The sequence below is a fragment of the Trichosurus vulpecula genome, chromosome 4 (genome assembly GCF_011100635.1).
Source record: "Trichosurus vulpecula isolate mTriVul1 chromosome 4, mTriVul1.pri, whole genome shotgun sequence".
NCBI lineage: Eukaryota > Metazoa > Chordata > Mammalia > Diprotodontia > Phalangeridae > Trichosurus > Trichosurus vulpecula.
Window position 1 is genome coordinate 217,256,139 of NC_050576.1, and position 22,829 is coordinate 217,278,967.

The window sequence follows — 22,829 nt, forward strand, 5'->3', positions numbered from 1 at the left end:
TTTATCAATTAGGGCATAGTTCTTTTTCTTGTAAATTTAAGCAGGCTCCTTATATATTTTAAAAACAAGACCTTTATAAGAGAAACTTGAATAAAAATTTTCCCCAGATTCCTGCTTTTCTTCTAATTTTAAATGATTTTATTTGTGCAAAAGGTTTTAAATTTTATGCAATCAATTTTAAAATTATATAATCAATATTATCCATTTTGCATTTGTTAACCTTTCTATCTGGTTTCATTATTTCTTTCCCTATCCATAAATCTAACATGTAGATCTGCTTATATCACCCTTTAGGTCTAAATAATTTACTCATTTTGAGCTTATCTTGGAATACAGTGTGAAATGTTAGCTTATACCAGGTTCCTACCAGACTACTTTCCAGCACTCCCAATAGTTTTTGCCAAACAGTGAGTTTTTGCCCTAATAGCTGAGATCTCTGGATTTATTAAACACTGAGTTACTATACTCATTTGTTTCTAAATATAATTGCACCAAACCTGTTGCACTGAAAAAACTCTATTTCTTACCCAGTACCAAACTGTTTCACTAATTGAAGCTTTATAGTCAAGTGTAAGATCCTGGTATTAGTAGTCTCTTCCCTCCCCTCCCTGCCTTTTTTTATTAATTCCCTTGATATCCTTAATCTTTTACTCCTCTAAATGAACTGCTACTTATTCTAGCCCTATAAAGTAATTTTTTGGTAGTTTAATTGGTATGGCACTGAATAAGTAAATTAATTTAGATAGTATTGCCATTTTTAGTGGATTGGCTTGGCCTACCAATGAGTGATTCTATTTCTCTAACTATTTAGATCTGTCTTTACTTGTGTGAAGAGTGTTTTGTAACTGTGTTCATATACTTCCTGCGTGTCTTCGCAGGTAGACTCCCAAGTATTTTATACGGTCTAATAAATGGAATTTTTCTAATCCTTCCTGCTGGGACTTGGTAACATACAGAAATATAGATGATTTATGTGGCTTTATTTTATATCTTGCAACTTTGCTAAAGTTGTTCACTGCCTTTCGATTAGTTTTTTAGTTGATTCTAGTATTCCCCACATAAAAAATAATATCATCTGCAAAAAGTAATGGTTTTGTTTCCTTGTTGCCTATGCCTATTTCTCTCAGTTTAAAAAATATTATTGTTGCAGCTAACATTTCTAGTACAATATAATGGACATCCTTGCTTGACCCCGGATCTTAATGGAATGGCTCCCATTACCTTTCATTTTAGATGGATACTACTTATCTTAAGGAAAGCTCCATTTATTTCTATGCTTCCTGGTGTTTTTAACAAGAATGGACAAAAGCTTTTATATTATGCAACATATTATATTACATGTAATAATATAGTGATTATATGTAATAACATAACATATTAAAGCCATGATCTACAAAATCCATGTAAAATCCATGGAGGTAGACCCTTCACCTTAATTTTCCTTTAGGAAATCATATGAGGACTTAACCTTTTCTTGTATGATGCCAGAGTCTACAGGAATATCTTTTTATAGCAATCCGGCATTTCTGAGTTTCTAAACATTTTACATGTCATCTGCTGGCCTTTTGTATGTCATCTGCAGCTTCCACAAAACTCCCCCAAAATTTCCATTTAATTTCTTAGGCCAAACCACAATATATTGAAACTGTGATGGGGAAAGTCATGAAGTGGAAGAGATAACTGTCATTCATTTTGTTTGTTTTTTACTTTTAATTTTGTTAATCTTTCCTTTGATTTTCAGGATTTCTATTATGGTTTTTAATTGGCATCTTTTAAATTGTTTTTTAGGATGTTTTGCTGCTGTTGCATATCAAATTTGTTGACTTGCTCTTTCTCTTTTTTACTTATAAAAGTGTTTAGAGATATAAATTTAGAGATATAAATTTCACTAGATCCCACAAATTTTGGTATGCTGTCTCACTGCTGTCATTAACATTAATGGAATTACTAATTATTTCTATGATTTGTTTTTTGACCCACCCATTATTTAGGGTAGAGCCATTTACTTTCTAATTAATTTTTTATCTTTGCTTCAAGTGCCCTTTATTGAATATAATTTTTATTCCTGGCCTGTAAATCATGAATTTAATATTTCTGTTTTTGTGAGGTTTTTATGACCTAATACTTGGTCAATTTTTGTCAAGGTACTATGCACAACTGGGAAATAAATGTAGACTCTTTCCCATTCAATACCTTTTCTAATATTCTATTCAGGTCTATAATTTCTATCGCTCCAGAGTTTCTGTTTCAAATGTGTTTCTTATAAACAACATACTGTTGAATCTGATATCTTCTTCTTCTATTTTATGAGTGAATTCATCCCATTCACATTCATGGTTATGATTGTTAACTGTGTATTTCCTCCATCCTATTATCTTTTACTTATCTTTCTCTTTTTTACCCTATCCTCTCTATAAGAGTCTATTTTGCTTCCAACTGATGCCTGGCTTAACTTATCCACCCTGTTATGCTCCTTCTTTCAATTAGTCCTTTTCTCTCCTATTTCCTTTTAGATAAAATCTACTTCTGTACCCAACAATGTATTTGTATGTATTCTTTCCTCCTTTAACCTGTTCAGATGACATTGATGTTCAAGTGTTGTCTGCTCCGCCCCCTGCCATCCCCATTTCCTACCTTTGTTGTAGAAACTCTAGAGGTAGATTCTGAACCAAAGTCTTCCTGACTCCAAGTCCAGTTCCCTATCTACTATGTAATACTATTTACAGTGTTTTCAAAAGAGATTTAGATACGTTACTTCTCCAGCAGTAACTAGACACACACAATTCTCAATAAGGATATTTTTCCTCTTCTTCTTAAAAAACTTATACAAGACATTTTTCATTCCAAGTAAAGGAAGAGGGCTATAAATAATTTATTCATAATAATCTTTATCAAAAAAGTAGCTTCATGGAACACTATTAGATGATTAAGCTATCCACAAAGGCACTAGTATAATAGCAAAGAGGAGTTCTTAAAAATTAAATGTAGGAAAACATGGAGGCTATGGGTCTTTCTAATATTAGGTTAATGGGACTATTGACTTATTAGTGTCTTTAATCTAAATTGCTTTAGACTTTCTTAGGGATCTCTTGGGAAAATGAACCATGCGTAAAACAAAACAGCTTAAGATTTGAGAGTTTTTTAGTTGAAAAGATTTTGGCTGAAATAATACTTCCTGAAGGCTTTATCCTTTTTAATCTACATGTCAGAATGTGGAATGCATAATCCCTCATAAATATATTACTGCCATAAAAGAGGAGATCTCAGAATCACACAATCCTATTGGAAACATAATGGCCTCTGGCGTAAAGGCAGGGAAAATACTTGCTGAGTCTCTGGCAGAGAGCTGCAACTCCACTGACTAGTGCTATAATTAACATCAAGGAGAAGACAATCCCTTTGCTATTCCCTATAATCCAAATAGAATGCAAACAACTACACAAGAGATACGCTGGAAAATGTCAAATGCATTAATTGAGCATGAGTTCCGCATTTGTAGTAGCTATCTAAAAATATACGGATTTATATACAAATAGCATGGATTAAGGCCTAGCCCTAGGTCAAAATGAGGAATTTGGCCTCCTGGGGAATCGGATCATTCTCAGATTGAAGTTTGAGAAACCCTGATCTTTGGATCTGGCACTTCATCTTACTATAAGTGCTGCTAATCTAAAAACCCTAGCATGAGATACTAAATGACTATTTGTCTTGGTCATTAGGCTAGGCCCTAACCATTAAGGTATCTTCCTCCTGATATAGGTACTCTTCATGCTGTTGCTTGGTTACTACCACCATCCCTGGGTGCACTGGCATGTGTATAATGTTTTCCAGTAGGAAATTTCGCCAATACCATCTAGTCATGATGTTATCTTTTATAAAGGAGTGGTTTATTCACAAGAAAACAAGGTATTTATATGTGTATAATATACAAGTTTAAGGTAACTGCAGAAAAAGAAAAGTTGAGTGGACATTAAGTAAATTAAGCTGGACCCTATAGCTAACATTCCTTGAGCTGAATTGACTCACACTCAAATCATCTTTTCATCATCAGAAATAGCCTTTTTTACTCTAATGAGTTTCCGAGGCTCTGAGTTAGGATTTGTAGACCTCATTCATTCTCTTGATATTCATCCTTTTGATAACTCTAGGCTTTCTCATCTAATCAAGAAGCCTCAAGATCACTGGCAAGCTTTTGGTGTTTAACTTACACATCCCCATATTAACGATGCTTTTCTTCCCTACCAAGGTAGCTATTGTCCAACCACTTACTTAAAAGATATGATTATAGTTTTTTCCCAATAGCCACAAATTTTTAAAATTAAAAAAAAAATCACCCCCAAAGTTCACAAAAAGACATTGATTTTCAAGCAGGTGGCTGAAATCCATTTCTGACCAAGAAGAGTACTCCAGCTAAAACAACAAGTTAACTAAGAAATCAGGGACAGTATATGTATCATCTGTGTGTTCTTAAAAACTGAATGATACCACTCAACTACCAAAGTTCCAAAAGTCTGGGGTAACAGAAAACAGTTTTTTAAATGATGGGGTTTTTGTGTTTGTGTAATGATAGCTACTCATTAAACCAGCTAGCAAGATATGTGTGAAGACTAGAAATCTACATCCACATAGGGCTTCTTTTCACTAATAAAAACTGAACACTGCATAGAAGACATACAAAAAAAGGTTGTAGTGGCATGGCAATCTTTCACAGTGAAACAAGGGATAGAGCACGAAAGTGGAGAATGTTACCTAGAGAGCAAAGGTGAAGGAAATAAAATATTGACATAACAATGCTTCTAACATTTCCACTTCAACAAATAATACAACATTTCTTAATTGGCTAAAATATATAGCATATGTACTTATATATTATATAGGATACCAGAATTAAGAACTGGGAGAGAAAAGAGAGACCACACTCCAACCCAATGCAGGTACTTTCTTCTCACTTGGTGTTGCAACCATACCCATTCCAACGTACAATTACTGCTAACAGAAGAGGCATGAGAATCTGTGACACATCATAAATTGCATGACAATCTATAGCCATTACTGTACTAGACTACAGGAGTAGAGGGATCTTGGTTAGATCTTTGTCACAAAAAGTATCTATCTAAAAACAAAAGGAAGCACCACAACTAATAGGGACACACTAGATTGCCCAATAAGTAAATGAGTTAAGCAAGGATGCCCACTCTCTTTCTAGAAATACTAGTAATAAGAAGACAAGAGAAAGATATAAAGGTGTAAAGATGGTTAAAAAGGAGATAAAATCATCCTTATCTGATGATGAAATGAGATTTATTTAGAAAATCTTAGGGAAAAAGCAAAAATACTTGATATAATTAGTAGCTTCAATAATATTATAAGCTACGAAATAAACCCAAAATAATTAACAACATTTCTGTGGACTTAAAAAAAAAAAAGAAGCAATAATAGAAAGGGTCATCTCATTCTAAGTAACTAAAAAATGCATAAAACATTGGGGGTTAATCTATCAAAGCACATAAAATACTTGTATAGGTTCAATTAAAAGTACTCTTTAAGGAAACAAACACCAACTTAAATAGTTGGAGAAACATACAAGGCTCATGGCTGGACCATGCCAATACAATAAAAATGATAGAACAACCAAATGTAGTTTTAATATTACATCAAACTATCAAAAGGGATACTTTAAAAAAATAATAAAACACTATCAAAATTCAGTTAGGGAAAGAAAAGATCTAGAATATCAAGGGAAATAATGAAAAGAGGAAGGGAAAAAGGATTAGCACCACCAGACTTCAAATTATTTTATATAGGAGAAGTCATTAAAAAAATTTATTTAGTATTGGATAAAAAATAGAATAATATATCAAAACAGGAAACAAAAAAGGTGGATTCAAAAATGATGAAATTCAATGACTCAGTGTTTAATAAACTCTAAAACATAAACTACTTAGGAAAAAACCGTTTAATTTTTAAAAAACCTGCTAGGAAAACTGAAATATTAACAATCATGCTACTAAAAAATTAAAAGAGGAACAGATGATATAATTTTCAGAGATATGAGTAGGAGATCTCTCAACCAAAAAAGAGAGAGAAACAACAACAAAAGAAAAATACATAATTTTAGTTACATGAAACTGAAAAACTTTAATAAAAAAAATTAATACACCCAGAATAAAAAGGAAATTATCAGGTGAGGAAAATTTTTTCACATCAAGTTTCTCAAAAAGGGCTTTATAGCCAAGATACATAAACAATTAACAGATAAAACCAAAAGCCATTCCCAAATGTTCAAGGGATATGAACAAACATTTCTCAAAAGAAAAGCAAACTATGAACAACCATAGTGAATGCTCCATTATGAGAGATGAAAATCAAAACAACTCTTAAGTTGCACACCCTGATATCCAGCAAATTGGCAAAAAAGAAAAAGATGAGAATGGTAAATGCTGGGAGGGATTAAAAGAAGACAGTTGTTAGGATTGGAGAGCCTATCATTGGTAGAAGTTTCAGAGGCAGACTTAGATAGACTAACTAGTGATAGATTGAAATCCTCTAATTTCACAATGCCGCATCGTGTATTGGATCATCATTTAAAGAACTTAGAATCATGACAACTTGGATATAAATTCTAACTGAGATACTTACTAGTTATATGTGCCTACACAAATCACTTAATGTGTCAGGACACCAGTTTTGTTATTTGTAAAATGGGAGGAGGAGTTAACAATTAGGACTCTTTGGAATAGAAAGGGATATGTCTGGAAGCGGCTTATTCTGGGTATTTTTCAACTTAAAATGTGTAGTTTTATTCCAAAACTCCAAGTACATAAGAAGTGGCATAAATCTGGGACTGCAAAAACCCTTTGAGACCAAAACCAGGACAGCTCTATTCTAAGTAAAATGAAATATAAAAACCAAAAACCCTCAGGTGAAGAGGAGTAAGAGGAAACGTCTCTATATCCAGTTTGGACTTTCTTTCTCGCAAGATGGAGAAACTATGAATGCTTCTCTAAGAATGAAGGAAAGTGTATTTTTGAACATGCTAGTTAACAGAAGGGATTAATCCACTGAGACAAGTAATGTCAATTATAAAGAAATAACATTTATCTACAAAGAAAAGTAGAGATATGGAGAGATTTCATACCAATCTCCAATTTAAAAAAAAATTTAATTCAAAAGCATTATCTATAATCATTCTCTGTAATCATTTTGTAATCAAAACTGTAATCATTCTCTCAAACACTAATGAACAATCTACAGGTAATAACGAAGTACTAGTTCAAAGATCCCAGATAAATAGTCAGCTAATGACAGCCTGATAAATAAAATATAAATCTATATGTATATGCTACACTACATGACTCAGGATTATTTTTTATATTAGTCATGACTTTTAGTTAACAAATCCAACATTTTAGTATTCTAAATATTTTTTGAAATGCATTCTATCTCCAAACTATTCATCTACCCATTCTTCTCCTAACCTCGTGACTGCTGTAGAAAATGACATTAAGAACTTTAAATTTAATAAATGATATCATGCCCCTGGTCAAGCTATATTTCTATTTTCCTAAGATAAATAAAAATGGTAATGGGTCAACAAAACATGCATATGGACAAGACTTGCAGGAGGTTTCGCTACAGAATGTTTCAAATCATTAATAATAAAAGAAATGCAAATCAAAGCAACCCTAAGGTTCCCCCTCATCACTAGGAAGTTCATAAAGATGACAAAAACTGGCAATAGTAAATATTGGAGGGATTAGGCAACTATAGGCACACTAAATACATTGTTGGTGAAACAGTAAAATTGTATAACCATTGTGGAAAGAAATTTGGAATCATGCAAATAGAGTGACTAAAATGTCTATATTCTGGATCAGTAACTCAATTACTAGGCCTATGCACCAAGGAAGACATCAATAAGAAGAAAGTCCCATATACTTCAAAGTATTTAAAGTAGCACTTTCTATGATAGCTAAGAATTAAAAGCAAAGTAGATGCCTATCAACCAATGTACACCTAAACAAATTATGGCACACAAATGTAATGGCATATTACTGTGCTGTAAGAAATTATACATTTAATGAATACGAAGAAACATAAATCTACATGAACTGATGCAGATTGAAGTAAACTAAGCCAAGAAAACAATATACGCATTAAATACCAATCAATTAGTAAACTATCATTATGAAATATCCACTAAGTGCCAGTCACTATGCTCAGCTGTAGGAATACAAAAAGAGGTAAAAGAAAATATCTGCCCTCAGGGAGCTGAGGGTCTAATGTGAGAGACAGCATGTAAACAAATACATAGAAAACAAATTACATTCAAGATAAATATTACTTTTGTTGTTGAATCATTCAGTTGCGTCTGAATCTTCATGACTCCATAGACCATAGCACACCAGGTCCTTCTATCTTTCGCTCTCTCTGAAAGTCTGTCCAAGTTCATGCTCATTGTTTCCTATTATCCATCTCATCTTCTGCTGTCCCCTTTTCCCTTTGCATTCAATCTTTCCCATTACCAGGGTCTTTTCCAATGAGTCCTGTCTTCTCATTATGTGGACAGAGTATTTAAGCTTTGGATCCCGTATTTGATGTTCCAGTGAATAGCTTGATTTGATGTAAGTATTGACTGGTTTGATCTCCTTGCTATCCAAAGGACTCTCAAAAGTCTTCTCCAGCACCACAATTTGAAAGGGTTGATTCTGTGGCACTTACCTTTCCTTATAGTCCAACTCTCACAACCATATATTGCTACTGGAAAAACCACAGCTTTGACTATATGGATCTTCGTTAGCAAGGTGATGTCTCTACTTTTTGGCATGCTGTATAGATTTGCCATAGCTTTCCTTCCAAGGAGCAAGCATCTTTTAATTCCCTGGCTGCAGTCACCGCCTGCAGTGATCTTTGAGCCCAAGAATATCTAATCTGACACTGCTGACATTTCTTCTCCCTAAAAAGACAGGATCAGTTGCCAAGATCTTTGGGGTTTTTTTGATGTTAAGCTCTGATCCAGCTTTTAGACTATTCTCTTTCACCCTCATCAAGAGGCTCCTTAATTCCTCTTCAATTTCTGCCATCGGAGTAATATCATCTACATATCTGAGACTGTTGATATTTCTCCTGGCAACCTTAATTCTGGCTTTTGATTCTTCCAGCCTGGCGTTTCATATGATGTACTTTGCTTATAAGTTAAATATATAAGGTGATGTACTCCTTTTCCAATCTAAACCAGTTGTTCCATGTTCAGTTCTAACTGTTGCTTCTTGGCCCAAATACAGGTTCCTCAGGAAACCAGTAAGATGATCTGGTACTCCTATCCCTGAGGACTTGCCACATTTTGTGGTGTTCCACAGAGTCAAAAGCTTTAATGTAGTCAATGAAGCAGAAGTAGATGTTTTTCTGGAACTCCATAATCCAGCGAATGCTGGCAATTTGGTCGTTAGTTCCTCTGCCTCTTCAAAAACCAGGTTGCTTTTGTGGTAATTCTTGATTCGCATATTGCTGAAGCCTAACATGCAGAAGCTTAAGTATAACCTTGCTGGAGTGTGAAACAAAATCAAATATTAGATAATTTGAACATTCCTTTGCATTGCCCTTCTTTAGCATTGAGACATAAACTGATCTTTTACAATCCAGTGCTCCCTGTTGACTTCTTTCTCCAGGATGCCTGGCTAACCACAGTAACCACACCATAGTGGTTACCAACGATGTTATGAACTTGCTTGTACACTTTTTTTGTGTATTCTTGCCACTTCTTCTTAATCTCTTCTGCTTCTGTTAAGTCCCTACAATTTTTGTCTTTTATCATGACTATCTTTGCACAAAACATTCCCAAAATGTTTCTTGAAGTGATCTCTTGTTTTTCCCAACCTATTGTTCTTTTCTATTTCTTTGTATTGCTCATTTAAGAAAACCTTATCTCTCCTTACTATTCTCTGGAATTTGCCATTCAGTTGGGTACATCTTTCCCTTACTCCTTTACCTTTCACTTTCTTTCTTTAGCTATTTGTAAAGCCCCATCAGACAGCCATTTTGCTTTCTTTTTCCCTCTTTCTTTCCAACATTTTTTGTTGCTGCCTCCTATACAATATTGCAAACCTTTGTCTATAGTCCTTCAGGAACACTACCTAACAAATCTAATCCCTTAAATCTATTTATTGCCCCCGCTTCATATTCATAAGGGATGCTCTTCAGGTCATACCTATATGATCCAATGGTTTCTTCTACTTTCTTCAATTTAAGTTTGAATTTTGCGAAAAGAAGCTCATGATCTGAAGCATAGTCAGCTCAAGTCTTGTTTTAACTGATTGTATACAGCTTCTTCACCTTTGGTTGCAAAGTATATAATCAGTCTGATTTCTATTTTGACCATCTGGTGATACCCATGGGTAGCGTCACTTTTGGGTTTTTGAAAAAGAGTGCTTGCTATGACCAGAGACTTATCTTGACAAAACTCTTATTAGTCTCTGCCCTGCTTCATTTTATATTCCAAAGCACAACTTGCCTATTAGTCCAATTATCTTTTGATTTCCTGCTTTGGCATTCCAACCCCCTAAAATGAATGTGACATCTTTTTTTTGGTGTTATTACTAGAAGATGTAGGTCTTCAAAGAACTGATCAACTTTGGCCTCTTTGGTATCAGTAGTTGGAGCACAGACTTGTATTATCATGATGTTGAATTGTATGCCTTGGAATCAAATTGATATCATTCTGTCATTTTGAGATTATACCCCAGTACTTCCTTTCTCACCCTTTTATTGACTATGAGGGCTATTCTATTTTTCCTAAGGGATTCTTGCCCATAGTAATATATGTAGTGATCACTTGAATTAAATTCACTCATTCCTGCCCATTTAAATTCACTGACACCCAAGATATTGATGTTTAATCTTTAGATCTCCTGTTTGACCACATCCAGCTTACCTTGGTTCACAAATCTTGAAGATAAGAATTAGGAGGAGTTGAGGAAGCTTCCAGTAAAAGATGGGATTTTGGTCAGTACTTAAAGAAAGAAGGGAAAGTCAGTAGTTGGAATAGAGGAGGGAGACCATTCCATGAGAGTCAGAGAAAATACCCAGAGCAGAGCAATGGAGTATCTTGTTCCTGGAACACCCAGGAGGCCAATGACATTGGATCAAAAAGTATGTGATGGAGAATAAAGTGCTAGAACACTGGAAAGTTAGGAGGGAACTAGGCTATGAAAGACTTTGAATGCCAAACAGAGCATTTTATATTTGATTCTGGAGATAAGAGGGAGTTACTGGAATTTATTGAATAGGGGGTGAACAGTCAGACCTGTACTTTAGAAGAAATCACTTTAGTGGCTTAATGGGAGGATGGACTGGCATGAAGAAAGACTCTAGATAGGCAGACCCACCAAAAATAGTCCAGAGGTGAAGTAATGAATAGTGGCATACTAGAATAGTGGCAGTGTCAGGTGAGAGAAGGGGACATATTTGAGTGATGTTACAAAGGTGACATCACAGGTCTTGACAAAAGATTAAGATACTGGGAGTGACAGATGAGTAGTTGAGGATGACTTCTAGGCTGTGAGTGGGAGAAACTGAGAGGAAGAAGTTGGCCTCAAGAGTAATAGAGAAGATAAGTATAGGGGAAATTTTAGGGGGAAAGATAATGATTTCCGTTCTGGACATGGTGAGATTAAGATGTCTATTGGACACCCCATTCAAATCTTTGAAAGGCAGTGGGAGGTGCAAGACAGAAGATCAGTGGAGAGTGGGACAACTGCAATAATATAAGTGGGAAGAACAACACCACAACAAAAATCAAAAGTAAATGTAACAAAATTATAAAGATTAAGCAGGACTTCAATGGAGAGACACTAAAGACAGCCTTAGCCTACCCCTTTGTGAAGGTAAGTCGCACATTTTGGGGGGAATATATAAATGTATCAATCAGTTGTTCTGACTTTTTTCTTCCTCTCTAAATAAAATACATATTATTTGTCATAAGGGACAGCTCCTGGAGAGGGAAAAGGGGATAAGTATGGCAATAAGAGAAAGATGACAGCAATAAAAAAGTAGGGAACTCAGTTTATAGGCCTGTTTAAAGTTCACCAACCTTGTTGAAGACCCAGATTTCTCCATTCACTGTGGGCCTTGGTACACCATGCCCATTGTAGTGGAAGAGAACTCGTTCTTCCTTGGCATTTCGGCGCAGAGATGTGCAAAGTTTCTTGACTTCATCCACTGTTGGATCAAGACTTTGTTTGTAGCGGGCCTGTTGCAGCAGAAGAAATTTTAAAATTATAATGCAATCTCAACTACATATGCTACTCTATAAACCTCAGGATTCCTTTTGATGTTGGTCATAGCTTTCCCCAACTAGAAACTAAATAAACAAGACTATCATTCCACCAGTCTGTAATGCCACACTCAAGTCAAGAAGTGATGACATTATTATTATACATACTAAATACTTTTATATTTAAAGTGAAAATGACAAAAATCTGTAATATTCAGTTGCTGGATTTGTCTCTTACTTTTCTATGGATAGACGTTATTAACATTAGCATAGACTGCACCTGGATCCAGTTAAACACTGTAATAGTTACAAAGGTAAGAATAGATATTAAGTACGGAAAAGTTTGCAGAGAGAGCTTGCTACCTAAAACTCATGCTCCTTATGAGGAATTTCAGCACCCGTAGTTATGCCAATTAGTATTCTGACAATTAGCTCATGACAATCAACCATATAAGAAAAATGTTAGTGGTTTCAGAGAAACCTGAGAAATACTGTTTAAAATGAAACAGAATGAAGTGAACAGAACCATCAGAACAATTATTTAATACAGAACAATTTATATAATAACATTTTTATTTTATAAAAACAAAAAGACTAACAATTCCAGATGACCAATTATGAAAACACTTGACTCATGACAGATGAAATGGATGCAGAGTGTAGACTGAAATACGTATTTCTTGGGCATGTTGAATGTAGGAATTTGTTTTGCTTAACTATGTATATTGGGGGGTGAGGGTTTCTTTCTTATATAATATTAAGACAAGGCAAGAAGAGAAAATAGTTCTTTGTCCACATAAAAATAATTAAAATTTGTCAATACTGCCTTAAAGATGTTAATGTTAATGTTAATAGTTAGAAGATAAACAACAATATTAATTACAAAATGGACTAACCCAGTTGAGTAGTGCAATGCATGAAGTGCTGGATTGGGAGTGAGAAAGACCTGAGCTTCAATTCTGCCTATGACATACACTAGCTGTGTGACCCTAAACAGTTTACTTGACAGTTGTATGCCTCAGTTTCCTTAACTATAAAATAGGGATAATAAAGCCACCTACCTCCAAAGAGGGTTGTGAGGAAGAATACGGAATAATGTATGTAAAGGACTTTGAGACACTTAAAATGTTACATAAATGTTATAATTATTATTTTTGTTGTTCTTAGAAGGGCTGCAAACATTAAAAAGTACTCTGAAAATTGAAAAATGTCAAAATTGGAAAATAAGGATGCATTTTCCTCACTAAAAGGACTTTTTATTCTCAGTCAATAATCTCAATCCCACTGAAAAAATATTCAAAATGCCTACTATGTATAAGGCATTATTTTTAACACAAGTGTTACATACCACAAGTTATGCATCTGAGAGGAAACCAAAAGATGGAGGCAGTGTGGAAAAGTTGGAGAGAACACCAAAGTTTTGGTTAAAGGCCCTGCATTCAAAAACAAGCTCTCCTACTTGTGATCTTGAATAAGTCATTTAACTTTCCTAGGTCTTATTTATCTTGTCTATAAAAATGAGTTTTATAGTGCACTTCTAAGTCCACTAAATTTCAGCCCTACATCTATGATCCTATGATCTTATCTTAGACATAACTAAGACAAAATTTATAGCCTCTAGGAGTATGTATATATCTGGTAATGGCTAGGGAGTAATTATAAGACAAAAGAATATAAATGCTATAATATCAGCAGAAACTACGTGAGGGGAGGGTGGAGGGTGGTGGTGGTATGAACAGGAAATTATCATGTCTAATTGGGGCAGTCATATCTGACATTAGAGGAGCTTTTTTTTAAAACCATGGACTAAGTTATGACTACCTGGAAAATGGAGAATGTCAAAGACAGGATACCAACTCTAATTGTATTACATTTAACTTTTTAGATTACTCCATAAACCAGAATCCAAAAGCTAAGACATAAGTCAGAAACATAAATGCTAAGAAATTCATTATCAAATTCACTTTTAGCTTTACTATTAAAAAAATATTTCAAAGTCTAGTTCCCACCACAAAAATCTCTAGACTCACAACCTAGGTGTCATCTTTGACTCTTCACTATCTCTCATCCTTTCATATCCAATCTGTCAACTGCTCCTTTGTAACATCTCTCAAATAAGCTCACTTCTCTCCTTAAATACTACAACCACCCTAGGGGCAGGCCCTCATCACTTTATGCCTGAATTATTACAAACAAGTTGCTGTTGAATCGGCCTGCCTCAAGTCTCTCCCCACTCTAATGCATTCTCCATTCATCCACTAAAGTGATTTTCCTAAAGCAAAGGTGCAATCATGTCACTCCACCCCACCATTAAATCACTGACTCCCTACCACCTCCATGATCAAGTACCAAATCTGCTATTTGGTGTTTATGATGTAGGCCCTCACACTTTTCAGTCTTCTTACACCTTAACATCCCTTTCCCCCATGTACTCTTTGATCCAGTGACTCTGACCTCCTTGCTATTCCTCAAACAACACACTCCATCTCTTGATGCTGGGCATTTTCACTGGCTATCCCTCATTCCTTGAATGCTCTCCTTCCTCATCTCTGCCTCCAGGCTTCACTGGCTTCCTTCAAGTCCCAGTTAAAATCTCAGTTTCTGCAAAAAACATTTCCTAATTTCTTTTAGTTCTAGTGCCTTTTCTGTTAATTATTTCCAATTTATTCTGTAATTTGTTTATACATAGTTGTTTGCATTTTGTCTCCCCTATTAGATTGTGACCTCCTAAGAAGGCAAGGATTCTCTTTGGCTTTTCATTGTATCTCCAATACATAGCTCAGTGTCTGGCACATAGTAAGTGCTTAATAAATGCTTACTGACTGGCTGACAAATTTTATCCAGAACAGGAAATGTCAAAAAAGTAAATAGAGAAATGTTACCATGGAAATCATGAATCGAAATTTGATGAGGTTCATATTGCTACATATTTGTGTTGTGATGTACAAATAGTAGAAACTTCCTTTTACAGATGGTAATATAGCTACACATAAATTAGATGTGTATATGTACATACTAAATAAATCAACAAGCATTTATCAAATGCTTACTATATACTATACATTGTGATAGGCACAAGAGACACTAAGACCAAAAAAATTCCCTGCTCTCATTTCTCTCTGTGTGAGACCATATAAAGGTAGTAGTAGATATTAAGGTGGTAGAAGACAAAAGACCTAGACATACCAAAAATGCAACCAGTGCCATCAAAACATCAAATTATTTTATATTACAGAAAGAATATTATCCATTCTTCTCAAATAACAGAACTACTTTAGGAAAGTTAGGGTTTTTCTTTCTTTTATCTCTCTTAGAATTGGCCACTACTTGTGAACTCATTTCTTGGAGTTCCTCTTTTAGTTAACTATCATCTCTTGGTGGCATTCTGACCTCTGAAGGCAGCTCATTCTACTTTGGGACATCTTTAATTGATAGGAAGTTTTTGCTTGTTGATTTTTGGTTTTTAATTACATGAGCCTGAATTTGCCTCTGTAAAACCTATCACTTCTAATATAGACCTGTGGGATCAGGCAAAATAAATTTTATTCTCTTTCTGTTTTTCAAATATCTGAAGATACCTATCATGGAGTCTTTTCTTCTACATTTCAGACTAAAACATTTATGGTTCTTTTAACTGATTCTCACCTGGCTTGAATTCTAGGCCCTTCAACATTCTGATTGCCCTCATTTAAACTCTTTTCAGCCTTTCAATGCCCTTCCTAACCTGCAGTGCCCAGAACTAACAAATACTCCAGATAAAGCCTGAACAAAAGCGATTATCACTTCCCTATTTATCTCTTAATACTAATATCATATAGGGCTTGCAGTTCACCAAAACCCCAGACCTTGATGCAAAATAGGGCAAAGTATACCAGCTCTGAATTAGAAAACCTGGGTTCAAATCCTGCCTCTGATGTTTATTACTTAGGGCATCTTACTATTACATATTACTTTAAGGCATCCTATGCCTCAGTTTCCTCAACAATAAAATGAAAAATGGAACTAGATGGTTTCTGAGGTTCCTTCAAGGTCTAGATCTATAAATAAATGAATTTCACGGGAGTATTGTATGTGCAAGTTATAGACCCACAAGAGAAGAGCAGAAAAACAGTATTTTTACCTGCAGCCTCTAACTCACAATTTTCAGGTTCCAAACTGTTATGAGACTGGCTATTTTTCTTTGAGGCAACTCAAACTGATATATAATTCATCCTTCTATCCATAGTTATATGTATGCACAAATTACTAAGAAGAGGGTAAATCTGAAAGCATTTTACTATATGACACATTTATACGAGAAGTTTCTAAAAGTGGCATTATTACTGGAAGACACAGAAAGGGGAAAGAGTAAGACCTCTGCGACTTTCATCTATACTCTCACTAAATAACTCAGCCTTCCCAAAACAATTCATCATGGAGACAGAAACCTAAACTCATTTCACAGGTTTTGAGTCATGAACCATAAAAAGCACAAACATGTTCAGCATAATACCCATCTAAAAGTCCTTTTACCTGTCAAACTAAAAGGCATATTTTCTGAAGAGAAGCCCAGAAATCAGGATTGCATCTGTAAATTACAGTTTTTTAAAAATCAAAATAACAGAGACAAAATGACATCCTAATGCCAGAAATGATGTACCCTAAATTCTTAGAACTAGCTATGCTTGATCTTGAAAAATGATATTCTTGAATCATAAAAGAATTTTTTTAAGTTTTGTATCTGTTTATTAATACAGCAAAGGGTAAGAAAAATGTATTTCAGATCCAAGTTTATTACAAGGTAATAATTACAGAAAAAAAAATTATAAAAATTTAAAAATTACTGAATGCCATACCTAAAGATAAGCCTACATTGATGATATAATAAAACATTGCTATTGTCATTTAAATATTTTAGCAGTGTAGATGGAACTGTCTTTTCTTTCTTTCAACCTTCATCCACAAAATGGTATATGCAGAGAGCTTTGTCCACAGCTCCAAGAAACTGCATGCTCACAGAGTGAACCAAGTATACTTGGATGACCTAGGGCATTATTTAAAATCAGTAATGCTTTAAATATGATGTTTTCGCATGACAGAATTTTAAATTTGAATTTTAAAACCCTATAAAGTATTTAGGCAAGCACTTTGAACTAGCTGTTTTCTAGTGGTGATGCAAGATTGGCACAGATTAAACACTAATCTAGACACACTCACTTTCTGTCTACTCCCATTAACTGACATTATACTTGTTTGAACAAGGGTCAAGGTTAGAGATCAATGGCCATAGAACACAGAAAAGCTAAACATGTGATTCAGATAATAAAACCATGCCTTTTGTCATAAGCTATCCAAAACTCAGACTTGGGCCAACCTTGGCTACCCAGAATGGTAACAAAAATGTAGCACAACACAGTAGATAGAGAATTGGACTTGGAGTCAGAAAGTCTTGGATTTGAATCCTGACTCCCACAATTACTAGCTATATGACTCTTTTTATTCATCTGCAAAATGAAAATAACAGCACATAAAACTAAATTTTAAATTTTAAAATGAAAATAAAATGTATATATCCAATGCCTTCCCAATTAAATTACCAAAAAATTATTTTACTGAGAAAACATTAAGAAAATTCATTTGAAGGAACAAAAGATCAAAAATATCAAAGGAACTAGTGAAAAAAATATAAAGGAAAAAAAATTATCAGTACCAGATATTAAACTATATTATAAAGCAATAATCATAAAAAACTATCTTGTACTGGCTAAGAAACAGAAAGGTAGATCAGTGGAACAGATAGACATATACAGCATCAAATGACCTTGTGTTGGACAAGTGTAAGACTTAAGTTTTGGGGACAAAAATTCTTTATTTGGTAAAACACGGTGTTGTTTAAATGAGATAATTTAGTCTATAAAATGTTTTGGAAAACTTACAGCATGACATAAATGTCAGCTATTACACCTAAACATATTTTAAATTAATCTTATTTATATTGATATCTTTTGTTTTATATCACATTCACTTCCAAAATATCCCTTTGCCCTTACTTACCCAGCAAGTCATCCTTTATAACAAAAATTTTAAAGGAAATAAAATGTAAACAAATTAGGATATATGTCAAACAGTATTGTTTTGCAAAAAAAAAAAAAAGTAAAAGGGATGGATTTAGAGAAATCTTGAAAAACTTGGAAACGAATAGTGAAGGAAGCAGAGCTAGGAAAACAATTTATATACCTATTGTATATTGTAAAGATAAACAACTTTGAAAGATTTAAGAACTCTATTAATTCTGAAGAATAAATTATGGATAGAGCAGGCTACCTAACTCCTAACAGGGGGGTGGTAGACTCAATGTGCTGAATGAGATATATCATTTTTCAATAAAACCAATGCATGTTTCCTAGACTATACAAAGGTTGTATTTTTCTTCTCCCAATAAAAGATAATTGATTTTTTGTTCATTGAAAAACAATAAAATAAAAAGGAAAGAAAATAAAGGGGTTCAGTAAACTAACTAACTCATCAAAAATATCTTATGGTATATGCAATATTCAATACTACAGTACCCATCACCTCTCAAAATAAGGGAAGGAAATACATTTTCTGAATTCTTCACTATGTCCATATTTGGTCTTCATAATTACATACTGCTATCTATGAAGAAAATTGACCAGAAGTTCTTCAAAGTCTGGAAGACTACACCCAATTAGAAGGAATGAAACATTTTGACTGGTTAGGAATCACTATGTAAGACAAGCCAATTAAGCAGAAGTTGACAAGTTTCTCTCAGAAAGCATAACTAAGAGAATTGATGGAAGCTGAAGAAAAGCTGACTTAGCTTGGTACAATGAAAACTTCCTAACCATATTAGATGTCCAAAACAGAATAAACTCCCTGGGAGACAGTAGGTTCAAACTCATGAAAGGCTTCAAATAACAGTTGACATTTTTAAGCTATGTTTTAGACTAGATTCCTATTCAGATAAGGACAGGATTAGAATAGTCCTTACTGTACCTTCCAAGTGTGTGATACTGAGAATTTGGTAATTATTAAGAATAAGGCAAGGCAGGGGGTCTGCAACAGATGCTGAGAGCAATATGCAAGGATTGAAGAAAGAACCTCCTCAGATTTCATCATCATCACCCAAATAATTTATATATCTATAAACTTTGTGTTTCTGTCATGAAAACCCTGTGGGATAGGGCGTAAAAGTAATTATTGATATATAGATTTTTACAAATAAGGAATCAAAATCTCAGCATCCTAACTTGCCATGAATCACACAGCTACTAGGTAACATATCTGCACATCAGACCAAGATTTTCTGACTGATATTTGATAAGCTGTGATATGCTCTGGTAGAATAAATACTCCAGTTGATGACAGCAATGCTAGGTGGCTCAATGGATAGAGTTGAAGACCTAAGTTCAAATCCCACTCTAGACACTTACTAGATGTATGATCTTGAGGACCTTTCTCAGCTTCAGTTTCCTTATATGTAAAAGAACTGTAATAATATCACCTACATCACAGCATTATTGTGAGGACCAAAGAAGTTAACACGTAAAGCACTTTGCAAGTCTAAAAGCACTATATAAATACCAGCTATTATTATGAGGTCACAGAGCTACTGAAGTATAAAATATACGCAAATGGTTATATTAAATAGAATATAGATTACAAAGTACAAATACAAAATTATGCTTACTTCAAAGCAATTTTAGTGAATTATAAGTGCTACTGAAAAGCATTCTGTATCACTAAGAGGCAAAGATACTAACTAGATACATGATTCCAAAACAAAAGTGACATACAGATATAATGAAAAGGAAATGTCAGAGACAAAGGACATATATTTATGAAAATCTTACTAAAAGTATTTGAATTAATTGGAATATAAAGCAGCAGTGACCAATACATATTTGAATAAGGTTTGTGATATACGCTGAATCTGAATATCGCCTTTTCTTAGTGAAGATATACAAAGAAACCAGAAATTACCTCATATACTAAACATATGATCCTCCTTGCCAAGCAAAAGACTTGATAATTAAGAGCAATGCTGCTTCTAACTAAAAGTTCTTCTGTTTTCTTCACTCAAAACTTATCGATGTCATGTACCAATTTCTCCTCTTTTCCCCTAGTCTCTGAGATGACCCTTCTGCTTGCCAAGGCAAATGCACATTTTGATTCTATCTCCTCCTGTCTTCTCAAGCATCATCAACATCCTCTCTCTTTTTCTCTCTTATTTTTAACCTCTCCCTATCTACTCATTCCTCCCCTATTGCCTTCTAACATAACTAAGAACGTCCCATCCTTAAATAGACTTTATTAGACCTAGAATCTTCTCAAACTATATTCCACCATATAATTCCTCTCTTGAGACCTTGGACCTAGTAGATGTTTTAATAAATGCTTGGTGACTTCATTTTCTGAGCCAGACTCCTAGAAAAACTACCTACACTCACTGCCTCTGCTTTCCTTCCTCTTACTCAATCCTTGACCTTTTGCAATACAGCTTTCAACTTCAACATTTAACTGGAACTTCTCTCTAGAGTTGACAATGATATCTTAATCATCAAATTGATGCATTTTCTCAGTCCTCATGCTTTTCAATGTATCTGATGCATCTGACACAGCCTATTGCCCTCTCCTCCTGACAACTCCTACATGGTTTGTGATTTTTTTTTGAGGGTGTGAGAGGGGTCTGGTTGGAACACTATTCTCTCTGGGTTCTCTATCTGCCCAAGTGACCAATTCTTTTTCAATCTTCTATGCTGGATCATTATCCATATCAGGTCTCTTAACTGTGGGTGTTCCCAGAGGTTTAATTAAAAGCCTTTAGCTATTAACTCTATGCAGATGAATCCCATATCTAAACATCCAGCTTCTAAAAGGCCAAAGGCCTATTGGACATTTCAAGATGAATATGCTGGAAAAGTCTTAACCTCAATATACGTAAAACTGGACTCATTAATTTTGTCCAAAAATCTAAAAGACAAATGACAAATACAGAGAAGCATGGAAAGACTGACATGAATTGCTGCAGAATGAGGTAAGCAGAAATACAAAAGCTATACACAATGACTACAATAATGCAAATGGAAAGAACAAACACAAATCAAAAGTAAATGTTGTGAGATTAGAAAGAACAAGCATGGTTCCAAAGAAGATAATCAGAAGATACTCTCACCAAACTCCCTTAGAGAGCTGGGGAGGTGTATGGGTGTACTTCTGTGCATACAGCATACCACTGTATATATTTTCAGATTTTTTTTCATTTCTCTTCTTCATGTCTTTAAAATTGCATGGTTCTGATAGGGATGGAGAAAGAGAAAAATATTAATAGAAATTCTGGTAATAAAAATTAAAAAGCGGGGGCAGAGCCAAGATGGAAGCTGGAAAGCAGGGACAAGCGGGAGCTCCCTGCCAAGTCCCTCCAAAAACCTATAAAAAATGGCTCTGAACCAATTCTAGAAGTGCAGAACCCACAAAATAGCAGAGGGAAGCAGGGCTCTAGCCCATCCAGGCCTCGATGGTTGCTGGGTGAGGTCTTTCGCGCATGGAGCTGGGAGCGGGGCAGAGCGGAGCAGACCAACCAGACCAGGAGCTGGGCGGAGTGTGTCCTAGTGCCCTGAATTTGTGAGCTGCAGCAGTTACCAGACTTCTCAACAAACAAACACCAAAGACAATAGAAAAGGTTAGTGGGAAAAGCTGCTGGGGACAGGGTGATAGAGTTCATGGTTCAGCCACCACCACAGGGGCAAAGGAGGTGGGGCATCTACATAACTACAGGTGCAGTTGCTTCCAGCCCCAGACCCACCTGGTGGGAGGAATTAAGTGGCTGATCAGAGCAAGAGGGCAGAGCCTACTGAAGATCTAAGTCCAGTCCGGGTAGGGGGTTCTTGGGGAAGAAGGAGAGCTGGTGTGGCAGCATCCCCTCAAGCTTGGAACATAGTACTCTTTACTCTACAAGCAGTCATACCCCGCTGAAAAACTCAAGGGTCAAGTAAGTTGGCTGGGAACATGGCCAGGCAGAGAAAACGCACCCAGATTCAGTCTCAGAACTTGGAATCTTTCTTTGGTGACAAAGAAGACCAAAACATACACCCAGAAGAAGTCATCAAAGTCAAAGAGCCTACAACAAAAGCCTCCAAGAAAAACATGAACTGGCCTCAGGCCATGGAAGAGGTCAAAAAGGATTTGGAAAATCAAGTTAGAGAAGTAGAGGAAAAATTGGGAAGAGAAATGAGAGTGATGCAAGAAAACCATGAAAAACAAGTCAACAGCTTGCTAAAGGAGACCCCAAAAAATACTGAAGAAAATAACACCTTAAAAAATAGACTAACTCAAGTGAGAAAACCATGAAAAACAAGTCAATGACTTGCTAAAGGAGACCCAAAAAAATACTGAAAAATATACTGAAGAAAGCAACACCTTAAAAAATAGACTAACTCAAATGGCAAAAGAGCTCCAAAAAGCCAATGACGAGAAGAATGCCTTGAAAGGCAGAATTAGCCAAATGGAAAAGGAGGTCCAAAAGACCACTGAAGAAAATACTACTCTAAAAATGAGA

The 22,829-nt window shown here is 35.0% G+C and overlaps 1 protein-coding gene across 2 annotated transcripts in view; it reads right to left on the minus strand.

Moving 5' to 3' along the window:
• RPTOR (regulatory associated protein of MTOR complex 1) overlaps positions 1-22,829 on the minus strand; it is a 547,756-nt gene that overhangs the window by 346,074 nt on the left and 178,853 nt on the right. For both annotated transcript variants that reach the window (XM_036753902.1, XM_036753901.1), the window contains exon 4: positions 12,089-12,247. In XM_036753902.1, the coding sequence (XP_036609797.1) occupies positions 12,089-12,247 (159 nt within the window). The remainder of the gene's footprint in view (positions 1-12,088; positions 12,248-22,829) is intronic.